The following is a 24,805-nucleotide window of genomic DNA, read 5'->3' as shown; positions in this document are numbered from 1 at the left end:
GCTAATTTCAATGTGCTTCAAGGATCAGTGTGTTGTGCATTCAGAGATGCTATTGTACTTTAGTTGTAAGAAGTGCTAATTTCTGTCGAGCTGATAGGCAACAAAGCATTTTTCCCCCAGAGAACTGCCTCTCACTGGATGTCTTCTGTTTTTTGGGACTTTAGAAATGGATGTGCATTAAAATCCCAGTCAGCAATTTCTGAAATACTCAGGTAATACTCTGGCACCAGCAAGTATGCCAAATTCATTGGAATAAGGGGAAGAAAGGTAATTTAAGTCACTTGAATCCCCTTTTACCTTGCATCCTGTCGATGCTCAGTTTGAACATCAGCAGGTTGTTTTGACCCAAATGGCCTAAATCCACTGAGCAGCAGCCACGTGATTGGCTGACTAGATATCATGTTAATGAGCAGTTGAACAAAAATTGTGTGTTCCCATATGTGGATAGACCTGCTATTGTAGCCAGTGCCATGTGGCTAGTTTTTGGAACTTGGTTTCTAATTGAATATGATGTATGCTAAACTTTTACCTATTAACTAATCTATCCAGTTTTTCTCCTGAAAACTGCACAACGGGTCATATGAATTCAAAATGAGGTCATAGAGACAATTTTTACACTTTACCTTTCAACCAAATTTAGCAATAAAGGGATGTCTTTTTAAAGGTCAAAGCTGATGATCTTTAATCCAGAAAATAACTTCCATGGACATCTGATGCTTGGTGACTTTTTGTTTTTGTTATTTTCCTCTCCACTTAGTTGCCATTTTTAATTGTGTCTCTTTTATTTCTATTCAGCTATTCATGAAAGTATTAATTTGTAATTATAGTTCCTCACCTTTATGCTGCCCTTTCCATTACGCTTTCCATTAAGTTTTGTCTGGTGTTTGCCCCTTATTACTCTCCCTTATCTCTACTACAGTGCAGGACAGATGAAATGTGATTCCACTATTTGTGTCTTCACCTCCATAAAGTTAGCTGTATTTTTACATTTACTAGACAAAAACATTGACTTTGTGTCTAAAATGTCCTTATCTGCAGATACAAACTGGAATTGAGCATAGTGTAACACTGTAACATTCCCTAAGACAAGCTGAAAACAAAAAAAACATCTTGAATGAAATTTTAATAATTACAGTGACTTACTGGTGCTTCAACAGCATATCTCTTATAAGATTTCATCATTCAAAAGCCAATGAGCTCACTATTGTCTGTCAAAGGAAAATGCACAGCTCTTTTTATGAGTCAAATCTATTTTTTAATGAAATCTGCTGAGCAAACAAGAGGCTTTAGCAGATACGCCAGTGCCATTCAATATTCATAATAGTCTGTGAAGGAGGCTTTAGAGGATCTGAGTGAACTGAACTGTGGATATTTGGAATCCTTTGTTTTCAGCCTGCTCGTTCTTACTGGACAGTGCTCCCAGCGAGTGTCAGCCACTGCTTTAGAAATTTGCATGTAGACGTCAGTCCAATCAGCGCAACAGTTTATTTCAGGTTTGTAAAAAAACAAGAAAAAGAAAAGAAAAAATGTATGTACCCCTTAGTGGTCCCTTTCCTATTCACTGTTGTTGTGACCTTTTGGCTCAGCACCACAGCTTCCAACCAAGCATGACTGAAAATGTGACGCTCAGCCTACAGTAAATAAAAAGACAGCAAACATTTTCAAAGCATACGTCTAGAGGAAGCTCTTCTGCTATTAGCAAAGTAATAACTCTTGTCTTGCTGCTGTCCTGTCATTCTATAATTGAATTGGTTGACAGTATCATGCTGCTGCCATGGAGGGGGCTGCCAGAGAAGATAAGTGCAATAATATGGTTTTATACAGAGGCAAAATGTCATAGCAGGTTGGCAAAGCCATGCTGGGTTGAATTAAAAGCCTTGTAAGAATAATGCAAGAAATTTGCTTTTGGATATTTGCTTAATGGTTAATCTGTTGATATGACCATCATGCTGAATAGATTATCTATCTGTTTGCTATCGATCATAACTGAGTGCTTGTCCACAGAATTGGGCTAATGTTTGTCCCTGCTCCTCTAAAAGCATCCAATTTTTTCAGGCTCAAGTTACTATATTTAGTTTTAAAATGTCACTTCAATTTGAAGTAGTAATAGACTTTCCAAAAAGGTCTTATCTTAAAAGCATTGTATATATATATACAATGTTTTTAAGACAAGAAAATGTGGTATGTTTTTATATATAAAAGACACCACAAAAGCCCTGCCCTATGAGTCTCAAAAAAGAAGCCAATTGCCAAAATCTGCAGTTCCTCTAATGGCCACTTGAGACAGGCCCCATATAATTCCATGTTGAAATTCAGCCATGAAATTAATATGTTTGCAGCCTCGTCCTAAAAAGAGTTTTGGTAATTAATGTTACTACATTACTTAATAAACATTAGTAACTCTGTAACTACTGTTCCCTTTGCTGACAACTGTATCAACTGTATAAATAATATCAGATTAATCAACTAGTTCAGGCCTAGCTAACAAAAATATGTGGCTCCAGTAGTTTAGTGGTTAGCATTTACTTGGCAAGCAAAAGCTGGGTTTAATTCTAGCTTGACACAAGTCTCCCTTGGGATTGTGTCTGGTATACAAACATGTGGAACTACATGCTGTGGTGACCCCTGGTGGCAAGGGTGCAGCTGAAAGTTACTTTTTATCTGAATAATATGGTCTTCTTTTAGGCAAAGTTTGCACCTTGTCAACGAAGTTAGGTAGAACTTGCTCAGTTAGCAACCCACCCTCTTTTCTAGATGTGGTGACACCTGGGTCTAAAAAGCTAATATGGCTAACACTGAGGTTTTAAAGGTGGACTCTAGAAACTATTGGCTGAAACCACAACAGTAATGCTCATCTTTTGGGTATAGCCTATAGTCCCTCCTCATGCTATTCATAAAAACTATATTTGTCTGGCAAAACTCAAATGGACCATCATATCAGATGGACAACATAGTGGGCCTAACCGTAACACCTTGTAGCTAGGATAGGCTCCAGCCTGCCCATCCCCTTAACCCTGATCAGGATAAGCAGAAGAGAATAGACAGATGGATGTATGCGTTAAGTGTGGCTTATCAATTACTATGTTTTAGAAGAACATAAACTATTTCTATCCATTGTTATTTTTATATCCTTATATCCATTAAAGTAACTTGAAATATTTATCTAGAGTTCATGCACGTTATTTTGCACTTTCTATGGCACTGGCTGTAATTTTAAACAAGCACAGACATACCAGGCCACGCTTATTTGCTCTTTATTCCAAATTATTCTCCCTTCTCTTCCCTATTTGTGAACTATAAAACAGATGAAATGTGATTCCAAGTCTTTGTCTAAAATGTACTTCTTATCTGAATTCCCACGCCAACAGGAAGTGGACTTTTGTGGACTGGTGCATTTCAGAAAGATAAGACAACCCCACCCCAAACAAAAAAACGGAGGTTTTAGTGATCATGTGCATCGGCTTATCAATTATACCGCCTTAGAAGAACAAAAACTGTCTGTGAAAGGAAGATGCAAAGGCTGCTTTTATGACTCAAATCTATTTTCCACTTCAATCTGCTGAACAAACAAGAGGCTCTAGCAGACAGGCCAGTGCTGTTCAATATTCATAATAATCCATAAAGGAGGCTTTAGAGGATCTGGGTGAAATGCATTGTTTTATTGTTGTTGTTTTTTTTTTAAACCCTCTGCTTACTGTTCACTAATCAATTCTGATCTGATATAAAACATTTAGTAGGTATGGTATTTAATAAAACTATTTCACAATCTGTAGTGCAGACATTATTGTTCAGAAAAAAAAACTTTGGATGAAGTTTTATCTCTTGTAGTTGCAGAGGATAATTCCGATGCAGACTGTAACAGCCTTCAGAGTTGTTAAATACTATTCTGAGAACTCCCTCTAGATAATACAAATCCACTCTCGAGGAATACACATTTCCCACCCCTGCAGCCTTTAGCTTATTCTGAGTCAGAGCTCAACAAGTCTCATTCAAATCCAAACTGCAAAGTGATAAAACAGAATCAGGACATAGCAAAGGCTTCAGTTTGGCATCAATGTTATAGTATTTGTTTAATTCTTTTATGTTTTGTGCCAATTGAAAAGTTGAAAACACATTTGAAGCAAGGTTTTGTCTTTAAGTGGTCATCCTCATCTTCTTCAAGTCATCTTTTAAATTTTGATGTTAATCTGCTTTAAAAAAACAAGCTGTACTACACTTCAGTCTTCAGATATAATAACTATCAATTTGATTTTTCTCCTAAGTTGTTTAAGAATGCAATCAGTGACTTCTCTACTCTGGAGAAACAGCATCAACAAAGTCTGAGCGAGCATGTTTTTTAACCCTTTCATGTACATTCTTGTCATTTATACCTCAGAGAGCAAACTCTGTTGTTTTTTATCTATTCAAATTCCTTCTCTGCTGTGCTGTAATTGATATGTGAGAACACAGAGAGCAACAGACTCTTCTTCTGTTTCTCATCACCGCAAGGCACGGGAGAAACATTATAATATTCAAACTGCATGGTTTTTATCTCCTGCATTGTTGAGGCAATTTACTCAAATGGTTATCTAACCCAGAATGAGGATGTGGGACAGTCAAATCTCTAGCCCCACCTTTCTTTCTGGAAAGCTTCACGGCAGAGCATAAATGTGTGAGTGAGACAGGACTGATGAGTGCAGTCGGCAAATCAAATACAGAGAGAGAGATATGAGTCATGAGAGAAATCAGTAAAATAAAAACTAAGTGCATCTACTCTTTTAAAACAAGATCACAAAGACACATACTTTATGTGTGCCAAATACTGCAGTTCCTCTAACGACCACTTGAGCCTCTGTGTCTCCAAACGTCATAGATGTTAAAATGAATTTCCAACTTAACAGTATTAAAATCTGTGTTTACAACCTGACAAAGAATAAAACGAAAACACAAAAACAAACTTGTTTCTATGCTTTACTCCTTTATATGTATGTTATATGTATGTTGGGTGTTTGGTCCAATTAATAGACAATAGCATTTAGCAGGTTAGCAAGTATCAGTGTCTGTGTAATGGACCCATAAAATTTTTTGTTGCATTTAGTAACTAAATGTTCATCTAAATGCAGCCACTTTTGTCATGGCGACTATGTCCATCTTTTATATACAGTCTATGGCAATAATAAGATAGATAGAGAGATAGTAGGGCTGGGCGATAAATTCATATCTCGATATTTTTTATCTGGATGGCGATATACGATATATATCTCGATATATTTTTTTTAAGCCATAAGGTAGGAACACAAAGAGAGTTCTTAGTCAAAGCTGTGTCCCAGATGTCACACAGGCACTTTTATTAACATACAGCGTAGATGTACATGAAGAAATTACTCAAAAATAATATTATTAAATAATAATGCTCCATAAATAAAAGAAAACAATGTTGTTTTTGTGCATAACAAAAAGCTCACAATTGTGCAGTCAAAATGTAAACTAAAAGACGCTGAGCATAATAACAAAGACAGATTTCACAGCTGCTCTATTCCCATGTTCTACTGTGTGGCTGACAGCCTGGAGTTTGAAATCTGCTTCGTAACCGTGTCTTTTAACAGGTGCCATTTATGGCCATAAGCGCACTGTCGTTTTTTGAGAAAATGAAAGGATTTTAGGCCATGCATGTCGTTAGCGCGGTTAGCTCGCGGTTGATGGCGTGCAGCCCCACGCACGGGCGATCCGCGGTAACTCGTTAACGGAGATTTGTCGTGTCCATCTTGTCGTTGCCTGCAGGTGAAGTGATGGGGGAGGAGGAGTTGTGTTCAGTGAAGGAGAGGCGAGGCCCAGTAACGTTGCATAGAGACAAAAGTGGACGAAAGAGAGGCAAACTTGTGGCTCCACAAGTATAATTATAACGTAACATAGACTATATCGATATAAACGATAATGTCATATCTTATATCTTGTATGAAAATATATCGATATTTTTTAAAAACTCGATATATCGCGCAGTCCTAAGAGACAGATCATTATTAATCCATCGGGTAGGTTCCTCTGGGGAATTCGGTTTCCAGTAGCAGAAAACCGATAGAAATTTGCATAGTAAAAGTTTTGTTAAGCTGAAAATTTTGATAGTTAACTGCAGTACTTTTGTATCTTCTGTGGCGGTAAATACTGGTTGGACTGAACAAGCAAGAGCTGCTTTTGTTAAAAGCAGCAAACCCCTCAGTTCATTTTTAAATCCAGGGAAAGAAAAGACATCTGACGAGGCAATAACAGTAAGACAAGGATGCCTCCAGGTTAATAAATTATGAAATGAAAGAACAAAGACAAAATTAAAAATGATAAAACATCTGGCACATTTAACCAGGTTCCTGGGCCGACTTTGATTTGTTGTACCGGCAAAGTAAAAATTATTTTAGGGGCATAACCAGGAATGATGACCTAAATATTAGAAATCTTTCACTGCCTTAATATTCTACCTCTATATCTATAGATCTATCTCTAAATATAGAGATGAGTTTAAAGAATGCCAGATTCTCACATTCCAAGAATACACACTGAGAACAAGACCTCATAGAGTCAATGGTGCACTCAGCCCTGAGCAGACTTCTTTCAGTATTATCTCTAAATTAAATGGGAAGCATATTTTGGCTACAGTGTTTTCTAATCATTTTACTGCACGACTTTCTGCTCTATTTGAGTTTGTCGTAGCAGTAATTAGCTGGAAAGAATATATTCATACGATATAGGGAAATAAGTATAGTTAATATTTTAATATTATTTTGAACTTATGAAATATCTAAGAAGTAGAGTTTATTATTGAAATATACATGTTGCCTCAGTGTTGGGATGTAGGCATGCCTGATGTTCTTTATGGTAGTCATAACAACAACCAGCCACTTGAAAGGCAAAGTAGCTAAGCTTCAGTTAGCAATCATTATTATTGATGCCAGCTGCCAGCAAACTTTCTTCTTCTACAACTAATAGACTGGTTATAAATGATGGATGAAACTACAGTGTGGGCTTCAAAGCAGAAGCCTTCTTGTTAGAGTGCAAAATTTAAACCCTGTCTGATATATTGACCTTGATATTTAGCTACTTGCTGATCTATTGGTGTCTGCAATTATAACAAGCGATAAATGGGATTTTAAAAAGTAAAAAAGAGAAGGGAGAAACACCCTTCAACCATGTAATCTGGGCTGATATTACACATTTTGTCCACCGGGGGCACTCTGCAACTTGGCATCACACATGTTTGGAAACGCACAAACAAGGAACTGATCCTAGCAGAGTCAGGGAGAACGTAAACAAGTACTCCACAACTTCTTGTGACAATAAAATACCTTTATTCTGCACCCCCATATTTCTATTCTTAACTAAAAAAAAAACAATAAAAATACAAATAATTTCACATAAAAATATTTAGAATGTCTGTTTATGTTTTTGACAGCTGAAAGATTTTTAAAGCACCAAATATCTGTATCATTTCATATATAAGACAACACATTTTATCGTTCTAAAATATAAGTGGTGATCTCAGTAAAATAGTAAATGGCAACAGAACCTAAATAAATCCAAAAAAAATGTAAGCAAGTTATTCATTTTTCAAATTTACACTAGTCTGTAGTTAGTAAGCTACTGCATCTACTGCGGCAGTTTAAAGCTGTGCTCATCTTTACTTTCCCTGCACTGCCTGTAAGCACACCTCCTCACACACCACATATCATATATGGAGTGGTGCTGACAAAAGACAGATGGAGCAAAATAATATTAATCTAGTCAATATTAATCAAATGTTCTCTAACCACGAGTGCAATAAAAGCAAATATTGCCTTGAACATAATGAAAGGGAGTGAAAGAGAGAGCTAGAAGCGTCATCATCTGAGCTCTTCAGTTACGTTGGAATACTTAACCACAGTTTGCAAATAAATCAAAAACTACCGTAAAAATGAGAAGAAAAGCTTTTGGTATCGCAGGTTTGAAAAACCTCCAAGCTACTGAACCTTCAAAATGACCTTCCTCCGTGGTATGTTAGCTCTCTTACTCCAAGCTAAAGCATGGCACACTTAAAGGCAGAGCAAGAAAGAACTGTATCAGTCGCACATATCGACCTGTCCCAGATACCCAGTGTTTTTAGTCAGGAGTGGAGCCAGTAGGCAGTAGGCCATATTATTAGTCAGATAATTCCAGGGTAGAGACATCCAGCTCAGTTCAACCATGGTGGGCTGTGATGCTGGGCCTCCACAGAGGGTAAAGCTGCTATTGTACCAGGCTGTAATTATACTTTTTAATGTTGTTTGGTTGGGAATTTTACATGGAAGTCTTGCTTTTGGAATCATCCTCATGTGCCCATTAGGGGAACTGCAATTTTTGACATTTGTGTGGCAGTTTTCAGCTCAGAGGTTGCCGCTTGCTTTTCTTTCTTCTTGTTTTTTTGTAATTCTGATGTCTAACGACAGGCTGCACTGGCAGCTACCTTGCCCTCGTGTGATGCTTTCATAACATGAACTGACTTGTGAAGCTTGAAAAATTAAATTCAACTCTTAAATTCACTCTGCCCAAGCAGAGTGAAGCAACAGATCCACAATTCAATTTTCACAGTGCAGAGTAAATAGAAGTGAGAGCTTCAAAATCAAACCTCTGATTGACGTGTTTACTGACCTTATGATGAAATCACTAGAGTCGATGAGGCCACCGTAATGGGACCCCTTCAGGTTCCCGGAGTTCCCCACGACGGCGCAAGTCCTGCAGCGCTCGGGACCGGCATCCATGTAAAGCACCTCATTGGGGATGACTTGGAACAGCTCCTCCACCACTTCGTTGAAGTTGGCCGGCTGCCTCTCTGACTGCAACCACTGGTGACAGAGCACATGCAGGCCTCAGAGACAGACACACAGCTCCAGGGCCACTTTAAGTAGAAGTGATTGAACAAGGGCAGTGGAGCTCAAGACACCGAGCACATTTCTGAAAGAACCTGAGGGGCGGCTTAGCTCCGTCTGCGGGGGCTCTTTTGGCCCTGCTTTCTTCTGGCAGCTTTGAACTCGGAGAGTCAGCAAATAAGCGCAGGAATGTGCGTGTGCTGTCTGCTGAATGGATACAGGACATTCTACATCAATCTAATTTTAAAGCATGGCTTTGGATACATGTGGTTCAAAATTTTCATTCAGCCTTTTCTATCATATTTAAACAACTGGGCAATAAGGTTTTAGGTGGACAGCAGGCAAGTTTAGAATATGCAGCAATTGATGCAGGAATTACATTTAGCTGTGTAACATGTAAATTGTGACAGCTCCTTGGAGAAAAGTGCTCAGATGCACCTTATGGTCATGCCCTTGCCTTGGAGCAGAGCAGGCCACACCATCTGGCCGGGCAACCGTTGATATGTGATGCTTGCCTCATCAAGCTCGCTGTGAGAAGCACTTTCTGGAATGAATAGTGACAGGAGGCAACCTTGCAGTAATTTGCCTATTCCTGCCTCTAATTGGACATGGTGTGAGGTGAATGTGGGAATACTGGATGCCTTCCACACAAAGGTAGGATCATTTCTGTGAATAGCTCTTTCTGATTTAGAGAGCTGCAGTTTAATGATGACATATAGAGAAAGTAAACTATATATTGGGCTGGTACATAAGTACTTATGTAGATGGGGCAAGGGATCCATAAAACACTAAGCGCCATGGTATCCAGCGACCGTGGATTCCTTTTTATGTTTGCTGCGTTTTATGTTCCCCACACGCGACAGGCCAAATGTAGGGGGCGTGACATCCATTAAGCTTTTTTTCCGGTGGAGAGAAAATGGAGGTTGATATGGGGGAAATCTCAGTAAATAACAGTAAAAAAAAAAAGTGGATTTCCTGTCACTCTGCATCCAAGGGCTTCTACTCTCAGGGGGCCATTTAGTCAGTGATGCCCAGCAATCACACAGGTGACAAAATCCATCTTGGAAGAGGCAGAGATAACAATTCCTCTGCTGACTGCCATGTCAAGTCATGGTGCTCATGTCAAAACAAATACATTATGTTTAGTCTGACACTAGACAGTTGCCAGATGGAGACTTCAGTGACTTGAAAAGACTGGGATGCACTGAGTTTTCACTGTTACAGTAATAGTAAGATTAAACAGAGACTTTTATGCTTTGTCTCATTTCCTCTCACGCATATATGTTACAGCGTTGGATGCTCATCTTAAGTGTGGCCAAGATTTCAAATGAGGTTGATTTTTTCAATTCTTATCTCCATATGATGTCAGTAGAAAAGGATTTACAAAAAATAGTAAAACATGTTCTGCTGTTTAGAGTAGGGCAGCCCATTCAGAGGAAAGTTGTCACGAAGCATTAGCCAAACCTTTTCTGAAAGAAATGAGGTCCTGCACCTCACACTTTTTGTCACTTGCAGTGATGAAAATGTTATAATTTTGGTGAAATATTAGTCAAGTTAGTGAACTTCAAATGTTTGTGATTTGGGAACAGAGCCATGCGAGATAGTTGCGTTCCTTGTGGTTTGTTATTACAAGGAAACAGACATACAGTGTTACCGATGTTTTTGTTAACTTTCTAGCAACAAAGTCACTAAAGTAAAGCTTTCTGAAAGCTCTTGTAAAAGTTTACTGCTAAACTAGTTTTATGACTGTTTAATTGCCTACAGCAGGGGTGTTAAACATAAGGCCCGGTGGCCAGAAACGGCCCGGTTTGAGCTCAAATCTGACCCACTGGATGGGTTTGGAAAATGTGAAATATTTTTTAATATGTTTTACAACATTTACTGATAATTAAGTTATAACCTTTAATACCACACCAAAGTATTTACATTAACGATAAACAATTCTGCTATTTTTTTAACTACTGACTATAAAAATTGTTTTTTTTTAAATGGGTATGGCTAAAAAAATAAGAAACAAGGGACTTTCTGTGAATTAGCAGAAACTGTTTCATATTTACCGGACAGTGAGAGCAATGAGCTACCAGAACTTTGCAATTTAAGTCCAAAGAGTCATGTTGGCAAATTTCCTTTCATTTACCTCAGCAACATTTCTTTATCATGTAGAAAAACTGACATGTACTGTTAAAAATTTAACTTCTTTTCCTTATAATAAGATATCTACATGTATATTTAACCTTCTTTACACTGACTTCACTGGTCCCGGTGTCCTGCAGGGGAATCAAAATTTGATTCCCCTGCGTCGGGAGCATGTGTTGGGCTCTCCAAATCACAAACAAACAGGATCTCACATTCTTGATTCCCAAACACTTCTTATAATGACTTATTACTCCTGAAACTTTGGAAGTTTTAGCTCTTTAAACAGTAAAGTTACAGGAGGATACAAATAATTATCAGGCAAAATGTCCTTGGTTTGTTGAAATAATCCCATTGAATACCACGTGAGAACAATAAATGTATGATTTTCTGTTGTAACGCTCAACAATGCAATGCAACAACACTCATTTTTCACTTTTTTACAAAACTAAAACATCACTACATTCACGTCTACTTGACTGTAATGGAGGCGGAGTAAACTGGATCCGCCTCCCTGCTCAGCGAACGCTCCCGACGCAGGGGAAACAAATTTTGTCGGGGACACCATCCTCGGTACAACATCGGCTCACTTAAGTGGCCCAACACTAAGGCCTACAATGGAGTTTGACAACCCTGGCCTAAAGTGTGATGGAGACAGATTCCAGTGAGTGAACAGTTAAAGCATCTTTTACACTTTCAAGTCATGTATGGAAAATGTCTCTCGTTATCTACAGATTCTCTGGGAGAGAATTTCCATATTCTCCATCTTGCTTGTTAAATATGAACAAATTGTGCGTGGGAGTTTGCTTCACAACTTGATCCTGGTAAGGACTTGTTGGATTTGAAACAATCAATGTGGCAAACACAAATGTGTCGTGGGAGCATTACAGCAGTGTGTAAACTCTGTTCTTTATTCATGATCTTTCCTTTTCAGCACCTCACCTTCTCTCGAATGCTGAATGTGCTTTTTTATTACCAATCTTGTGTAGAAACAGCATTGCAAATTCCCCCCACACACATCCCCTGAATCTTACCTGCCACCACTTAAAGGTTTCATCCGAGAGGGCACTGTTCTCTCTGGTCATCAGAGGGTGGATGGACTGATTAAAGCGTTCGGCGAACCACGGGTCATCCTCCAGCTCTGCTATGCACTGACGACAGGCACACAGCCCTTTGGAGAAGAAGTTGTCCGACAGGCGAAATGCGTACTTAAAGAAGTAGAGTGAAGGGTCCCGGAAGGTATAGCTGAACAGGAAAGTTGTAAATGTAATCACACAAAAAAGGAGAGCAAAAGTCCTGATTTTCCTGACTTTGAGCAGAGGCATGTTGTCGATAGTCAAATTCCGCTTGTGGGAAACTCCGAGAGCGCAACAGAAAAAAGCAGCATCACGATAAATCTAGAGTCCAAAAGGTGTGAGAAAAGAGCAAGCCCATTGACCACATGGTACAGGTGACTCAGATGTGTCAAAACACGGCGTCAAAATGACTTGCGGTTATTTTTCAGACAACTCGGGGTTTCAGTCAAAAACGTCCTTAATTAAATCCATCAATGTGACTTCTTTGCAGATTCCTTTCAAATCAAAGGAAGATAAATCTGCTGTGTGGTTCTTCCAGCCTGGTGGTCCCAGGTTTATGAGTGTAAATCCGATTTACTGACTGCTCTGATGTTGACTCTTTGAGGTCAGTGACTGTTGTGTCATCCATTGTTTAATAATCCACCTAGAAGGCAAATAAAAGGACATTGTGTAACATCGACTTCTTGAATTCCCCCAGCTCACTGACAAACCACTTAAGCGTAGGGTTAGATTGCATTTTATGCTAAGAAAGCCTAGAATCACAGATTACAACATGTTACCCTTAAAATCAAGTTTTTTTTCCACCATTCTGGCCTTACAGTACCTGTATCATAGGATATCCATTTGTGTGTCAAATAGGAGAATTCCATACATAGGTTTACAGGCAAACCTAATACTAACCCTAATCCTAACCACCTGCGGTCTCAAGGCTGGAGCCGAACAAAAACACCCTGATAACGACTGTGTTTAGTCTGTTCTTCCCATTCCATGCAAGGCCACCTGGATTGGCTGGAAGACTGTTTACTTAGCCTAGCAGGGTGAAGGACACTGTCTCTGCCGAACTCTGGACACGCACACACATACATCTTATAAATCTTATTCCCTTCCGATGCTGACGGTGGATCAAGGAGACCAGCGCACAGGCTGCAGGCCCGGATGTACTGTCTCAATCGGCTGTCTCTCACCTTTACCCATCCCTGTTGCTTGTCATGTGTTTCTTTGGTGCATTAAGAGTTTTTTTCATGTGCTATGTGCAGAGGTGTTTTTTTCTGTTCTCAAACTGATCTCCCTATTGGAGCTCAGTCTGGGGGGAGTTATTTTTTTCTCTTTCCTCATGTGGTGCATTTTTCCATTGTTATACCTCTCTGACCTGTCTTCCCCATGTGATGTTTTGTGTAATGTACGTATGGTCAGAGGGTAAGATGGCGCCGCCATTGCGTGCAATAGGTCGGCAGCCTTATGAAATTTCCCCTTGTGGGACTAATAAAGGTATATCAAATCAAATCAAACACATTGCCAGAAAGCTGGTGGCTCAGTACACATCACAACACACATTCTTCAAAGCTGGCTTCTTGTAATTTCACAGCACTAACAGTTCCAAGAGGAGACTGTACTGCAGTACAATTTGCAAGACTGTGAAAAATGTTTTCTTTATTGTTCTGTTGTTGCCAAATTACACAGGATGCATCAAAGTCTTTTAGCTCTTAAAAAAGACCATCATCAAAAACCATAAATGTCTTCAGCAAAATCATATCAGCTTTTCTGGAATGAAACAGGAAGCAACCGTAATCCCCTTTTTCATCCCCCCACTCCCCTGTGGCATACATAAAAAGACAGACTGAACATAGAAATCATTGACTAACTGGAGAATAACTACTTTTTGGTTGTAAAACTCCAGTACGAACAGTCACGCTGCTGTTTTCATCCATGTTTCTTTGCAGACATTAGTATTGCAGTTTTGCACTTGCCATCAGCCACATTAATTAGGAATATCAACAATGAACTAGCTAGCTACCTAGCAACCTGGCCGGTTGGCCAGTCAGCTGGTAAAACACGAGAAACACGAGACAGGAAAACCTGGAGTCTGCTAGTTAGCATCGGGGAAACATTTAGATAAAAAACAACTACCCTGCTACTTCCAAAGGTGGGTTACCAACAGCAAGACCTGCTTGTCGGTACTACCATGCACTACCGGATACTACCATGCGAGTGGCAACATCAAGGGTTAAAGCAGGATTAAAAATAATTCTTAGACTTCAAAATGCACAACCTAAAATCAGGGGCAACTGCCATCATTTATATACTGTCTTTGAGACCAGAGCATAGCTAGTTAGTTGGGATAAGCTGACAGATACCACTTTGGTGATATTTACTCATCTCAACAATCCCATTTTGATGTCAAAAAGGCATCAAGGTACAGATGCATGGGGACAAGTGTTCGGTTGGCCCTAGCTAATTGGATTTGGTGTTAAATCTTCTTTTTCTTTTATAATTAGACACATTCACATTCATTCGTCTAGGCAAAATAAGAATATTCCCTTCGGAGGGTAGATTTATGGTGAAACCTCACTTTTAAGGAGACAGCAGATCAGCACATCATTACATCATTGTTACAACATTAGTGGTTATTTGCTTCTCCAGCTAGTTTGGCCTCTTCCTTTAGCTCTGACCACACTTTCAGGTCATGAGTCCACTGTGATGGTTGCAGCAGCTAACGTCTGGATTAACTTGCTTATTTCATGCCCACAAGAAGTGGGCAACTTGCTGTCACGGAGTTGACCAAGAACACCTCCGAATATCAAAGTATTCTAGAGTCAAATGTGAGGTTATCTGTCTGGCAGCTAAAGCTTGGCCAAAATTGCCTCGTGCAATAAGACAATGATCCCAAGCACAGGAGCAAATCTACAACAGAATGGCTGAAAACAGAATCCAGGTGTTAATCCAAGCAAACCTGATCAGGACCATTAGAAAGCCCTACATAACAAACATCTCAAAGAACTGAAGTAACGCAAAAAAGAGTGGGACAAAATTCCACAACAATTTGAAAGACTAATAAAGTCATGCGGAAAATGATTAACTTAGTGCTGCTGAAGGTTGTTTTACAAACTACTAAATCATAGAGTGTATTTGGTTTTTCACAGGACTGCTTAGAATCCCGTGAAATGTTCTGTTTTGCATGGCTGTATAATGTATGGTTTCAAAACTAGTGGTTGAACAGAATAAAAATCTGAAAGTCTTTTTTTTTTTTTCCAGAAGGATCAGAAGGGCTTCCCACTGTCCACAGGCCTCTAGGCCAGGGGTCTCGAACTCCAGGCCTTGAGTGCTGGTGTCCTGCAGGTTTTAGATGTGTCCTTGTCCTCCAACACAGCTGATTCAAATGGCTAAATTACCTCCCCAACATGGCTTGAAGTTCTCCAGAGGCCAGTTTTAGATAACCACAGGATGATATCTAAAACCTGCAGGACACCGGCACTCAAGGCCTGGAGTTGCCTACCCCTGCTTTGGGCCAATACCCAGAATACACACTGGATAATCCACAAATCCCAGCAAAATCAAGACCAAAAAACCCCTAAAAAGCAAACACAAAGAAGAATTTGACCACGGTAATTATTTAGAGAAACTGTGATATAATATGACAAGCCCTGTGTTAAAATTCAAATACATTTACAGCATGACATGTAGTGTCAGTGAAAGCGTACTCAAACTGCTCCATGAGGGGTGTCTGCTAAAAATAGTTGGGAAGCAATAGTAAAAACCACGTTCAACCTACTACGGAGCCTATAGAGTTATTCAGAAACACACTGCTGATAAAATTTCCAGAATATCATTAAGTATTTTTTGGAACGTGGCTTTTCTTGACGCACAAAGCAGGCAGACCTCCTGGGGTTTCATTTCCAACATGAAAAGGCCACCTCTGCCTTTATCCAGGGCCCGGGCTTCATTGTGATGTGCAGTGGTGTTTAGGATTCCACAAATACCTCTATATTTAGGTAACAGCAGATTCACACTGGTGATAAAATGCATTCATTGCAATGCAGGTCAAAAAAGACATCAGAAAAATGAACCCTAGAAAACATGCAACCTACCCTTTGCTCTCAACAATTTCAGAGCAAGCCTGCCATATAGAAGATCTGTGGGAAACTCCATTACAACGAGAGAAATTGCAGGTCTTTCCTGATTAGAAATTGATCAGGTCATTCAAATTCCACCCTGGAGGGAAGCAAAGAGGATTGGTTTTAAGACTGCCTGAAAAAGACTACACAGCGACACAGCTTGCCTGTTGATTTCATTCTCGCTATCGGAGCAGGAAAACAAACTGTACAGGCATTTATCTGCTGCACTGACACAGACCAATGCACAGGCAGGCTTAGAAGTGATCCCGTCTGCTGTTTGAGAGTCAGTAACTCACGGCGCAACACACATTTGCATAGAGCCCAAGGTTGGTTATTGTCAAAGGCAGCAAGTTTGACAAGGATACCTGGGGACACATCAATGAAGAGGCCTACTTCTATAAAACAAGCTGTTGACTCCACTCAGTTTGAAGCTCTTTGGCATTAAGGGTGCAGGTAGATGGGAGAGTGAGCAGAATTTATTCTCAAACAGGTGGCGCCTCCCTGCTTTTGACAACACACAGACTGTCATCTCGCTCCTCTGACCTTGTCCGACTGAAGGCTGGCAACCCTGCGTTGATCAAAGATTGCCAAGCTGAGACAGCAAAGCGTCTGTTCACACTTCACAGACTCCAGGGGGGTTTAGGGAGAGAGAGGGAGGGAGAACGAGATGGGGTGGCAAACAGTAAAGGGGGGGGGGGGGGGGAGTGCACCCCCCCCCCCCCCCCCCCCCCCTAATCTTCAGTTCTGAGAAGTCATCAACTTTGCAGGGTGTAGTTACAGTAAAGTGTTTTCAGTTTGTGTTCTGTGGAAATAGTTTTTTCTCTCCAGCTTACCTCTGCCACAATTTTAGAAATCAAAATTCTGCAGTTTTTAAACTCCTTTGTATTATATAGTTGAGAAAGGTATCTGCTGAGCTGTGAACTTGCTGAGTTAAACCAAGCCTCTTAGTTGGAGTTAACTCTCAGAAGTGCTGCAACCACTGTTTCAATGTCATTTTTACATAAAAATAATAATATACTTGCAATGTGGCACACTGCCAGACTGAGTGAATGGGTAATCTTTTCATGTAGGATGGAAAAATCTCCCCCCTTGTGTTGCAGAACAAGAAAAGTCTTCATTCATGGGACACTTTATAAAACTAAATGCCTGATTGTGTCAAATTTAAATAAGTAATCCTAATTTACAGCAACATTGTCTAGTCAACAAAACATCCATCCAGCCATCATTTTTCACAACATAAAATAATGTGTGTTTGATTGCACACGATCTGATATCCCTCTGTTGGTGTCGTTCCTGCATCATGTTGGTCCTGGATCAATATTGCATCACATTGTCAGCTTTTAGTTAGCCAAGAGGTGACATAATGCTGTAAAATGCTGTCACAAGGAGACTAACATGTGTAACCTAAATTTAATAACCTAAAAATCTTCAACCTTACCACTTGTTGTAGAATATTTTTGTATAAACAAAGGTATTCTTTCCCCTCCATGTCCCAAAGCTATAGCATCACAGCGATGTGTCTGGTAAGCTGCCATGCTGATCAAATACAAATTAACTCCTTACAGTTCCTGTTAGATCTATCATCACCCACTGATTTCTGGATTTTATAGCAAAAGGCATAGCGGTTCTTTGAAACCAGGAACTGCTAACTAGTGAAACCAGTGATCATTAACGATATCAGTAATCATTCATCAATGTTACCCCAACTTTAAAAAAAATATAGTGATATCCAAGTCCCAGCCTGACTGCAAACTAAAAGTCAAACCCAAACCCACCTGATTCTAGTAATGCTTCAATATTAAAAATATCAGTTGTTTTAACTTAAATATGAAGTGATTAATTTAGACAATAGTGAGCGTCACATTTCAACGCCTTCCTCTGTGGTTTAGTTGGTTTCTTTTTGTTGCACCTTCTGTTTCAAGAATCAGTTTTTCTTATTTACCAGTCATTACTCTAGGTCAGTAGTTCCCAAACTACCGTACGCGTACCCTCGGGGGTACGCAAGTGGCTGTAGGGGGTACACGTGGGTTGGGGTTGGAGTGGGGATCAAAAGTTTTAAAAGCCGAAATTTGCGCTAATGCAGTTTTTTTTGCCTGTCAAATACATGACTATATACCACCCTCTGGTGTTCAGCAAAAAAATAGCTCTGACAAAATACATGGGCGTGATTTGCCCAAATGACTGACACCTAACAGTTGAAGTTGCCTCCAAGCATTCAGTGCAGCGCGAAAATGGACAAGTGGTTAACAAGAAAAAAAGGCCCTACCACAGAGACACCGGCCACAACAACCAATAAGCTCATATCTGAAGATGCATTTTCCAGTGACCGCACAGGTGATTGTTCAACAACAATGTGTTCGTCAGATTTGGATACTAGCAGTGCTAGCAGGGATGTATCTGTGGTTACTAGCCAAGTGGCTAGCATAGCTGGAGCCAGCCATGTGGAAAGTGATGAAGTGTCTGATGCGGAGCGTCAAAGTGGGAGAAAGCATGACAGCACGGACTGTAACACAACCTCATCAAAGAAGCGCAAATATGATGACAATTATATTTCGCTGGGGTTTACGTGTATAAATATTGGTGGATTTCCCCGGCCACAGTGTGTTATTTGTGCAAAAGTATTGTCTCAGAACTCAATGAAACCTTCACTTTTGCGCAGACATTTAGAGACAAATCATCCCCATTTGAAAAATAAACCAAGGGAATATTTTGAGCGACAGCTAAAAGCACTTTCAACAAGTAAAACCTGCATTCAGGTGCCAGATCTTATGAATAAAAACAGACTACAAGCATCTTACATGGTCAGTTACAGAGTGGCTAAAAACAACAAACCCCACACTATTGTGGAGGACCTCATTCTCCCTGCTGCTTTAGATATGGTAGGGACAATGTTGGGGGAAAAGGCAAAAAAGACGATACAGTCCATTCCATCATCAAACAATACTGTCTTACGGCGCATCAATGCAATGTCAGAAAATGTTTTACAGCAGCTACTTCTGCGCATACGCCACAGTGAATGTTATGCAATACAGCTAGATGAGTCCACGGATGTGGCTGGCCTGGCGCATCTTCTCGTATATGTGCGCTACATTCATGAAGGAACCATCAAGGAGGACATGCTGTTCTGTAAACCGCTGGAACAAAGGACAACTGCCGCAGATATTTTTCAAAAGCTGGACACATTCATGAACACACATGGACTCGTGTGGGACAGATGTGTTGGCATCTGTACTGATGGCGCACGGGCCATGACTGGGAGACACGGAGGTGTGGTTTCGCGTGTGCAAGCAGTCGCGCCAGATGCCTCCTGGGTACACTGCAGCATCCACCGAGAGGCTCTTGCTGCAAAGGGAATACCTGTCCGTTTGAAACATGTTTTGGACACGAGTGTAAAAATGGTTAACTTTGTGAAAGCCAGGCCGCTGAACTCCCGCTTATTTGCTGCGTTGTGCAATGAGATGGGCAGCGAGCATGAGACATTATTACTCCACACAGAGGTTCGCTGGCTATCTAGAGGGAAAGTGCTGACCCGTTTCTTTGAGTTGAGGGATGAACTTAAAGTTTTCTTCAGTAACCATCCCTTTGAGCTGTCTGAACATTTGCATGATGAAGAGTACCTTACCTGCCTGGCTTATCTGTGTGATATATTTTCTCGTCTGAACGAGCTCAATCTCGGATTACAAGGCGTTTCTGCAACTATATTCAATGTTCAAGATAAAGTTGAGGCCATGATAAAGAAGTTAAACCTTTGGAAGAACTGCTTGGATACAAACAACACTGAAGTCTTTCCTGTGCTGCATGATTTTCTGTGCTCTAATGATCTCACACTATCTAAAAGTGTAAAGCGCGAATGTAACGTGCACCTTGAGGAGCTGGCGGTGTAGTTACGCCGATACTTCCCAGAGACGGACGGCTCAAATGATTGGATACGTCACCCGTTCACCGCCGTGCCTACTTCGTTATCACCGTCTGACCAGGAGAGCCTAATTGAAATCGCCACAGATGGATCTCTAAAAGTTGAACACGCTCAAAAGAACCTGGCGGATTTCTGGATAGGGCTGCGCACTGAACAGCCCGCGCTGGCTAAGCGCGCTGTCAAGACTCTGATGCCTTTCGCCACCACATACTTATGCGAAAAGGGATTTTCTGCTTTAACAAACATGAAAACAAAATACAGAGCAAGACTTTGTGTGGAAAACGATTTAAGACTCAGCCTTTCCCAAATTGAGCCAAACATTGAAGAGCTGTGTGCCTCTGCTCAAGCACATCCATCACATTAAATAAAGTTCTGTTTAATGAAAGTTCATGGCCTTTATGCTCTCGACAAAAAAGTGAATTCTAATAAATCCTTTGATACACTGCTAGTATTAAGTAGTAAAGTTTGTTATTAAAACTCTGTCATTACTAAAAAATATTGATAAATTCATTTGGTGGTGAGAAATAATCGACTGTGCAGTATTTATCTTTATGCATGCGATATTGCAATGTATTTATAGACACTAATTAAGAGTCGTTCGTAGTAGGGGGTATGCGGCTGAGGGTGACATGTCTCAAGGGGTACGTGGCTGGAAAAAGTTTGGGAAGCACTGCTCTAGGTTATGTGTGGGTGGGGCAGTGTGTCACCGCCACTGCTGCAACTGTTGATCATCATGATTAGTGGACCAGGCTCCAGTAACTACCCTTTGTTTATAGAACGTTGGCGTACACCCTTTGCCTCACAGTCCTCTCTCTAGCTCTCCTTACAAGTCGGCCACTTGTCCCTTTCGATTTGAAATACTGTCAGACTTTTAGTAGCTTAGAAACACATAGGAGTACAAGAGTGGCTCATTTTATAACACATTCTTTACCTGCTTAGTTAAGCTAAGATAGCCCAGTATCATGTGGAAAAGCCCAATGTGGCAACACTGAAGCAGGGAAGATGTGTCCACATCACAGGCTGTATATAAAAGACAGGCGTACTGTTTTGTGGATTTTAAAGCCTTGGTGTTGGCATTTTGGCAGCATTCTTCTTGCTATTTTGAAGCCAGAAATGACCAGTGTTGGTTTAGCTCTCCAGAGAGTAGAATTCTAGCTTATCAGCTCATGCTAGCAAACTTGGTTAGCAAGCTGCATTCTTAAACTGCAGTAGTGCGTCACATATATATGCAAATCTGTGCCAAGCTACCGAACCACATTTTCTTTGACTACCTGTAACATTAAATCAAATATCTCCATTAAATATGATTAAAATGATGCTACACTGAAATTCCCCTACTATACAACTGATAAGCTATTTTATAAGGCCATTGAAATAAACCAGCTCAATGCACGAGTTAATCTTTTGGAGGTATTTTATCTGTCATACTAGCTAACAAAGCTAGAAAATTCAGACAAGTAGCATATCTCACAATTTGATGGTTGTATAAATTAATAACATAACAATACTCATCAATTTTCTTTCTGCATCCACTGTTACATTATATCATGTATTTTTGGAATTAGCACACATAGAGCTTTCACTTTAGAACCACAGCACCTTACCAAAGGATAGTAGGGAAACTTTTTTGCTGACCAACGCTAGACTCCCACTGTGTACCCAGAATGCCTTCTGTTCCAAATGAATGATGGGGCAGCATTTCTTCATGCAGGGCCGCAGCCGATCTCTACATGGTCAAAAGAAGAGCATTTATAACGTGAAACCCATCTGAATGGCAAAATGCCTTTACTCTCAACAACACGTACAGCCAGTGATGATACATAGTCCATGTCTGAAAAGGGCTTTATAAACACTTATTGTACAAATATAGGAGCCTACCAGCTCAATTATTTAATAAAACAACATTATAACAAACCTAAGTGTAAGAAAACCTCTTTTATCATCAGCATTCAATATCCCAAAGTGCACCAGACAGGATGAATAAGAAAAGCTGTTTAAAGCAACCAAGAAGAAATCCAGAGGGATTTTCTGTGAAATTTCTGCTTCATAACTAATAATACCTCTCAGTGAATAAAAAAATGAAACAGCTCCAGATTTTACATTTGATGGCATCACATCTATGAGTCTTCATGTTCTGGTCTCTGCCTTTGATGGAGAGTATTTCATTTTCACAGTTATTGACTTTCAGCTCAGTGCTCTATTTTAATAAAAGGGGGGTTATGGTTATGTTTCTTGCTCTAGCAGATAAAGAGGATTCCAGGGTCACTGAGGGATTGAACATTGAGGGCAAAGTCTTCTGAGGTGATTTGAATAAGCTGAGAAATGTTTTTGAGGTCAGTTCACACATGTGAATGGAGCATGGGATCAGTTGGTAGATAACTGAAGCTAAATAACTGGTGAAAATTTGCCAGCTGGAATTTACTAATACTTTTTTTTTGAAAACTTCAAAGCATGAAAGTTTTAAGACATATCCTTTTTCATTGTTTGGCAAATTAATACTGAACTGAAGACTGATGTTACACTTTATTTTTAGTCAATATCAGCATGTTAGCTTAACACATACACTGGAAAAAGTCAAACAGGTAGCCTTAAAGTTTAATCCTAAACACTTTACATCATCTTTATTTTATTCATACAAAAAAGAAGTACAAAATAAAAATATGTCCGTTTTCTTTAGCACCCACTTTGGTTTTCTTCACTTGTTATTCAAATTGTCACCTCTCGCCAAGGAGGTTATTTTGCTTGTGTGCGTGTCATTCTGTCTTTCACATTAGCTTGAAACGCTTTAAATGAATTCTAAGAAAACGTTAGGCTGTAGATTTGGGTCATGTTAACAAGCCATTAAAGTTTATAATAAAGTTTTCAAGGTCAACTTCATGATTAATTGGTCAAAAAGCAGCAACTTTATACAAGCGTGGTGTGTATTGTCAACATATAGAAAGTACTGTATAAAGATTAAAAACATCAAGTCACACTTGATCTTTAACCTCTCAATCAATGTCAAATTGATCATAAAACAAACTTTACTAAACAATGAAATGAATGCTACACATATACTAAATAAATAAAAAATAATTTTACTCCAAATGATCTCAAGCATATGAAAATTGGTTTCAGGAAGTAAGCAAATAAGAAAATAAGGAAAGCCTGCACTTTGCACTTGTTTTTACTGGACTGCAAACTACTTAAAGTGCATTTCGAAAGAACAAAGAAGTAAAAATATATACAATAGTATTTCCCTAAAAGCTAATGCTGCCCAGAGGTGTGTTTTACATTACATTTTATTCTGAGGTGTCTACCCAAACCAATTTTGGGGAGTTATTTGAACCTAACCCTAACCAGTCATCAGACTTATCTGCCTAAATCTATCAGTTTTAGACAGCTCTAAAACCTTTCAATGCCAACATACAGGTTTGTCAGGGATTAAGAGAAGGGTAGAGAGAAGTAAAACATTACTTCTAGTACTAATAGAGTCTCTTCTGGCGGTCTGACAACTGCTCAGAGCCAGAAATAATCCAGCAAAGCACAACATGAAACTTTTTTTTTTCCAATCTGTGCCAGGTTAAGTTAACTGACTGCTGGCTTTTTATTTAATGAAGCTATGAGAGTAAGATTGATTGTCAAATGCAAATTTCTCACAGAAAGCGTATTTTCCTGAAACCATTCCTTTTATGTGTTCCACTGTTTTCAGGAGGAATCACTAGGTTTACGTCCAGAGCCAACGGCAGTGTAGTAAAGTCAGAAAGTCATGGGATCTGTCGAAAATAATAACACAATATGAAAACTTGGATGTTATTTAAGCCTGAGGTCTACAAGTTTCATAACGTTAATGCCTACATATTATAGATGAAAAAATAGCTGTTTTAAGAATGGTAGATTATATACCACCACCACCACATACACACACACCTCCACTGCTCTTTTGAAAAAAGTATCAAACTTTACATCACACTCCACCTCTGGGCATGTCGCTTCATTTGACTGAAGGTCACTGGGTTTGTCACACTCTCTCACAGTAACTAGAATGTGTAGATTTTAAACAAATAAAGCATCTCACTACTGCACAGCTGCACGCGTGGAAAGAAATGCTCTCCGTGCCCTTGATCTCTCGCAGACTTGTGTAAATGACTGTGACGTGCTTCACTGCTACAAAGCAGCACAGATTCTTTCCATTTACTGTTATGACCCAGGGTCATTATTTGCGGTACGGTGTTGTTATTGTTTGTATTTGTATTCAGTGTTGCTTGTTTCCAGGTGGAGGCCACCCATTGGTGGAGGAAGGAAAGAGGCCAGCTACAAAAGGGGTTGGACTGGGTCGGCGAGGAGACTTCCTGGTTTCCCGTGAGCTGTGTGTCTGGGGACCGTCGTGGTGTGTGACTGCACGGGGCTGCAATATTAATGCTGAAAAAGGGGTTGTACCTGGGCTTGGTAGCTGTAGGGGTGGGAAGCTGTTTTCTTTTATTCCCCTCTTTTCTCCTGTTTCGGGTAGGGAGACAGGTTAGAGAATTGTATTTTGTTTTGGGATCGTGGGAGGTAAGTTAGCTCTGTTTTTCTTTCTAGTGTGTTTTGTTTGTTGTTTTGGCATCGCCCACCCTGAAGCTTGCTACCTGTTCAGTAAATAAATTAACCAACTCTCGTCATTCTGCCGTGGTGTGATTTTTTTTTTGTCGTTATTATGTATCGGGTTTATCTTTTTGTTGTGTTGCACCCCGGCTTCGG

At 39.8% G+C, this 24,805-nt stretch overlaps 2 protein-coding genes across 5 annotated transcripts in view; one reads left to right on the top strand and one right to left on the bottom strand.

Annotated features, from left to right (window-relative positions):
• Positions 1-24,805, bottom strand: part of LOC147304460 (CMP-N-acetylneuraminate-beta-galactosamide-alpha-2,3-sialyltransferase 1-like) — a 115,836-nt gene that overhangs the window by 43,402 nt on the left and 47,629 nt on the right. For 2 of the 4 annotated variants that reach the window (XM_086279193.1, XM_086279192.1), the window contains 2 exons: positions 12,017-12,701; positions 8,632-8,825 (listed from right to left, as the gene is read on the bottom strand). In XM_086279193.1, the coding sequence (XP_086135319.1) occupies positions 8,632-8,825; positions 12,017-12,307 (485 nt within the window). In that variant the 5' untranslated portion in view covers positions 12,308-12,701. Of the gene's footprint in view, positions 1-8,631; positions 8,826-12,016; positions 12,702-12,881; positions 12,897-21,690; positions 21,706-24,805 lie in introns of those variants that run through there. The other 2 variants (XM_086279194.1, XM_086279195.1) reach the window with 2 other exon arrangements.
• On the top strand, positions 19,059-20,054 carry LOC147304461 (zinc finger BED domain-containing protein 5-like). Its single transcript, XM_086279516.1, has one exon. It carries the CDS (start codon positions 19,059-19,061, stop codon positions 20,052-20,054), a length of 996 nt encoding a protein of 331 aa, XP_086135642.1.

The sequence above is a fragment of the Aulonocara sp. 'chitande type north' Nkhata Bay genome, linkage group LG22 (genome assembly GCF_057382095.1).
Source record: "Aulonocara sp. 'chitande type north' Nkhata Bay isolate Kocher_YH1m ecotype deep benthic linkage group LG22, A_spYH_male_GT1.1, whole genome shotgun sequence".
Taxonomy (NCBI): Eukaryota; Metazoa; Chordata; class Actinopteri; order Cichliformes; family Cichlidae; genus Aulonocara; species Aulonocara sp. 'chitande type north' Nkhata Bay.
The sequence above is the reverse complement of the archived record's forward strand: the minus strand, read 5'-3'. Positions and strand labels throughout refer to the sequence as shown.

Coding starts and splice junctions, on each gene's coding strand:
- LOC147304461 (XM_086279516.1), top strand. CDS start 19,059: ATGTTGGGGGAAAAGGCAAAAAAGACGATACAGTCCATTCCATCATCA.